The sequence below is a fragment of the Eschrichtius robustus genome, chromosome 6, assembly GCF_028021215.1.
Source record: "Eschrichtius robustus isolate mEscRob2 chromosome 6, mEscRob2.pri, whole genome shotgun sequence".
Lineage (NCBI taxonomy): Eukaryota > Metazoa > Chordata > Mammalia > Artiodactyla > Eschrichtiidae > Eschrichtius > Eschrichtius robustus.
Genome location: NC_090829.1, coordinates 79336404 through 79341037, shown reverse-complemented (window position 1 = coordinate 79341037; position 4634 = coordinate 79336404). Strand labels below are relative to the sequence as shown.

The following is a 4634-nucleotide window of genomic DNA, read 5'->3' as shown; positions in this document are numbered from 1 at the left end:
CAAGAAACTCTGAGCTGCTGCTTCAGTTCCGTATTCAGGTTTTCTGTCATTTCCTGCTACCCTGTCTTCACAGCTACTTCCTGAAGTTTGAGTCAGTTCCTTCTGCTGAGGCATTGAAATAAATAAGGATTAAATGCTCTGTGCTTACTCTTTTGCAAGGCTTTGAGGGTTCCAGAGGTCATAAAAAAGTGCTGCTCTTACTCTCAGAGTCTCTAATCTGGTCAGGGGAGCAAAACATTCAACTAGAAAACACATAGAAGAATGCTGTACAACAGCATTTGTGTCCTAAAGAGGTGGGCAATTGTATCTGTTTATATTGAAGAAATTTAGAGAATTTGGTAGGGGCTGAAGGAATAAAGAAAGGTTTAATGGAAAAAATGATTTTTATGTGATTTTGAAAGATAACATTTAAAAAGAAAGTCACTTCCACATTACGCACAGTACTAAAAACTGGGGTTTGCATACAGTAGATGTTCAAATAAACGTTGATCAATCAAATGATGGAAGGGCATAACTCATAGGGGAAAGGCAAGACATGGAGGGAGGAAAGTTCAGAGATTGTTTAGGGGGCAGTGAGGAGTGTGAGCTAATTCAGAAAGATTTGGTCCCAGGTAGTAGGAAGAAGTCTGAAAAAACTAGGTGGTACCAGATGATGGAAGGTCTTTGTGGTATTCTGTATTACTGTTCTGTAAGATTTGCTGCCCCTCCCTTCCCTCTTGAAGTCAGACTTGCTCAGGTGACTTTGTTTTGACCAGTGAAATGTAAGAAGTGAAACATCAAGTGAGACTTGAAGTGAGACTTCAAGACCAGTGCAAGCTTTGCTATGCTCCTTTGTCCACTGCTTACCAAGTGTGAATGAAAAAAATGTTGCCTGTCATTATCAGTAAATAAAGGATGCTGCAGCTATCAAGCCAAGGGTGATGCCTGAGGGGACTCAGGATGGGAAAGAACAGGACACTGGCCCTAGATAGCTAAGGTGCGTATCAATGAGCCCAGACTCTTACCTCTTCCCATACACAGAAAATTCATCAACTTGAGATACCTGTTTTTCTTTCATTAACAGTAATCTTTTGAAGTTCCGACTATCTGGTCTTTGCAAAAACTCCTATATATCCTGGCTCCTCCCTTATCTCTGAGAGGCTGCATCCTGGGCTTAAGTCCTCAGTTTTGTCTGCCAAATAAAACATAATTCTCAACTTTTAGGTTGTGCATTTTTTTCGCAGTAGACACAAGGCAACCTGCAACTCTCCAGAGTGGCTCCTCTGGCAGCCTAGGTCCCTGAGTGAGAGGGTCCCCAACTAAGAATGACATTACAAGTAGAGCTCCATCCATTGTGTGAGGGACTTGGAGTCTTTGACTAAAAAATAATCCTAAAAAATAATTGCTGTTTTAGCTACTGAGAATTTGGGGGTGTTTGTTACTGTATCTGACCAAGCCTCTCCTAATCTTGATTGACATGGAGTTCTGACCTGATTTGCTCAGTTGTGCGCTCCCCAATGGATTCAAACAGATAATGGATGAAATTTGTCCAAGATACAGAGGAGGGGATTTCTGCATTAGGAACGTAAGACTTCAGTCACTTCCAAATCTAAGGATTCTATGCCTAGCATGGAGATCAACTGATTATTTCTCCTGCTTCATAACCTATTTATTATGGCAGCACCAAAATTATCTTAAGGAAGAGTAAATTTGTAGAAGGAAAAAAAAATCTTTTAGAACATTTTGAGTCCCAATTTTGGGTCAAAAATAGAAATGATCAGACCAGATATTGTGACACACCATCCAGATACAGCTGTTTAGAGAAATCATAGAATTTAATCATAGATGACAAGAAAGCCCATCTTGGATGACAAGATGTGGTACATATATACAATGGAATACTACTCAGCCATAAAAAAGAATGAAGTAATGCCATTTGCAGCAACATGGATGGACCTAGAGATTATCATACTAAGTGAAGTGAGAAAGAGAAAGCTAAATACCATATGATATCACTTATATGTGGAATCTAAAATATGACACAAATGAACTTATCTACGAAACAGAGACAGACTCACAGACATAAAGGACAGACTTGTGGCTGCCAAGGGGGTGGGGGGGGGGGAGAGGGATGGGAGTTTGGGATTAGTAGATGCAAACTATTATATAAAGAATGGATAAACAAAAAGTTCCTACTGTATAGCAGAGAACTATATTCAATATCATGTAATAAACCACAATGGAAAAGAATAAGAAAAATATGTATAACTGAATCACTTAGCTGTACAGTAGAAACTAACACAACATTGTAAATCAACTACACTTTAAGAAAACAAAATTTAAAAACAATCAAGTCCATCTCTCCTTAGCAAATGTCCCAAGTTCACTCTTTTGTTTTTTTTTTTTTGGCTGCACCGTGTGGCATGCGGGATCTTAGTTCCCTGACCAGGGATCGAACCCGTGCCCCCTGCATTGGGAGCACAAGTCTTAACCACTGGACCGCCAGGGAAGTCCCCCCCCAAGTTCACTCTTGATGAGAGGCAGTGAGACATAGCAAGCATGGGCCTTAAAGCCAGATAGACGTGGTTCAATTTACTTATTGTACCTTGAGAAAGTGAGCTAGCATTTCTCAAGCAGTGACTTGATATAAACACATCATAATGCCCATCCTGCTTTTCCCCTATGAGACTTCCCTTCCCCCACTCTTACCCAGAGGGATCCCTAGGGACAAAATGTTTTCAATATGCACCAGACAGTTCTCCCAGGCCCAGGCAAAAACCTGCATGAATCTCATGCCCTAAGGCCCAACTTGTTTGGTTCAGTATTAGGATGGAATTTCCTCACTCCGCTTCACCACCCTGGGGTCTAGCAGCTAAGGCTAGAAGGACGCAAGCAGCCAGATGCTGGCCAGTGAGAATGAAGCCTGGATATGCAGAGCTTTCTACTCCTATGGTAATTCCTGGCTACTCCATCCCTACTTCCTCTATGTGCCTTCCTCTCCTCAGCATGCAAACACATATATGTAAGCACCCGTGTATACATGCATTTACACGCCACCACAGTATTTCATTCTGAAAATAATTTTATTATTTTACAGTTGTTCAGGAAAGTTCCTGGGTTGCTGTGACCATGATTTGGTCACCACAGAACAAAGGATTAGAGCGGATCAGTCCGTCCACCAGTTTTCTCTCCTCTCTGGGTGGTGAGAGCAGGCAGGGAACATGTGCAAAATGAGAAAATAACCAACGGGTAAGGGTTGGAGAAAGGAGAGGTGGGGAATAGGCACAAATGGAATTCAAAACCCGGCTGTCATTCTCAGGCTTGGATTTAAATATTTTGTCTTCTCTATAATCTCCTTCCATTTTCCTCAGCTCTCTGTTACCGCAGAGGGCAGATGACGACGCAATGAGAAACCGGAATAACTGTCACCAACAGCAAAGCAGCTTCGTACTTCAAGCGGCTAGGAGTGGTTGTCACACCAGTCAGACCTCCCTGGCTGGCAGTCAGTGCCTCACCTAGGACTGGTTCCTAGTGTACTGTCTTAGGGCCCACATTCGAGGCTTATTCAGATAACACACGAATGACAAGAATTGAATCCCACTGTCCATAGCCAGTTCCTCTTGCCTTTCAGTGAAAGGAAAGGCACGGGCCACTTAATACCTTAGTACACATGTGATCAAGGGATAAGCAGTGGGATCCTCACCCTATAGTCCAGGACCATGACTCTCACTCCAATCATGTCTGAACAGCCAGGGGAAGAGAGGCCGTCCTCCCCTGTGATCCAACAGCTAAAAGCCCTGGGGAGTTCTTCTATTCTGGCTCCATTTTGCCAGAGACCTAATTAGATATCCTATGAGATAATGTTCCCCAGAACATTCCCCCTGCCATTGTTTATGGCAGGTTCACCTTCCCTCTGAAGCAGGAGAAAATATAAGGTACATGAGACAAAGAAAGTGTCAATCAAAATGATATTGGACTTCTGATTATTAGGTTTATTGGAACCATCCTCCTGGCTGAGAGACATTCCTCAGCATCTTTCATAGGACCATAAAAGATCAGGGCCCTGCAAAATATGAACAATTATTGGGCTCAATAACCAACTGTGGGGCCTCCTCAGATTATGCAGAAGTGTCAGGCCCTGGACAGTAGAAGAAAGCAGACTCACTGGTCCCTGCAGCTCTAACCTGTGCTCATATCCACCTCTGTTTTTGCAGGCACTTTCTGTGGAGAGTTGGAGAGAGGACCTGTAAGTGGGAAGATTGTTCCATTGGAATTGATGGTTTTGATGCTAGAGGTGAGGGAATTTCAAGTTCTGAGGGGAGTGATCCAAAAGGTGAGAACTAGGTTTACAGATGGCCTGTGAAACATAGAACGAGTAGGACATGAACCATCAGAAAGTAGATGGCTGCCAGCAGTGGCACCCGTGTCCGGGAATGACAGAGCGAACGCAGGACCCGCTTCCAGCCAGCACCACTCCGGGTCTGAAAGGAAAATTTGAAAGTCAGAGAGTTTTGCCCTATAGAGATTGTCCCTTTCCCTTCTCCAACCACTGTAGAAAAGAGGTAACCTGAGAGAAAGCCCCTCGGGGCCAACAACTTGGCAGATTCCACTAGTTTCTTCCAACCTTCCATACCCTTCCAGTCTCAGGCCCACAT

At 43.3% G+C, this 4634-nt stretch overlaps 1 protein-coding gene across 8 annotated transcripts in view; it reads right to left on the bottom strand.

Moving 5' to 3' along the window:
- Positions 1-3043: 3043 nt before the first annotated feature.
- Positions 3044-4634, bottom strand: part of GOLGB1 (golgin B1) — a 90431-nt gene continuing 88840 nt past the window's right edge. For all 8 annotated transcript variants that reach the window (XM_068546636.1, XM_068546637.1, XM_068546638.1 and 5 more), the window contains one exon: positions 3044-4460. In XM_068546636.1, coding sequence (XP_068402737.1) covers positions 4326-4460 — 135 coding nt within the window. In that variant the 3' untranslated portion in view covers positions 3044-4325. The remainder of the gene's footprint in view (positions 4461-4634) is intronic.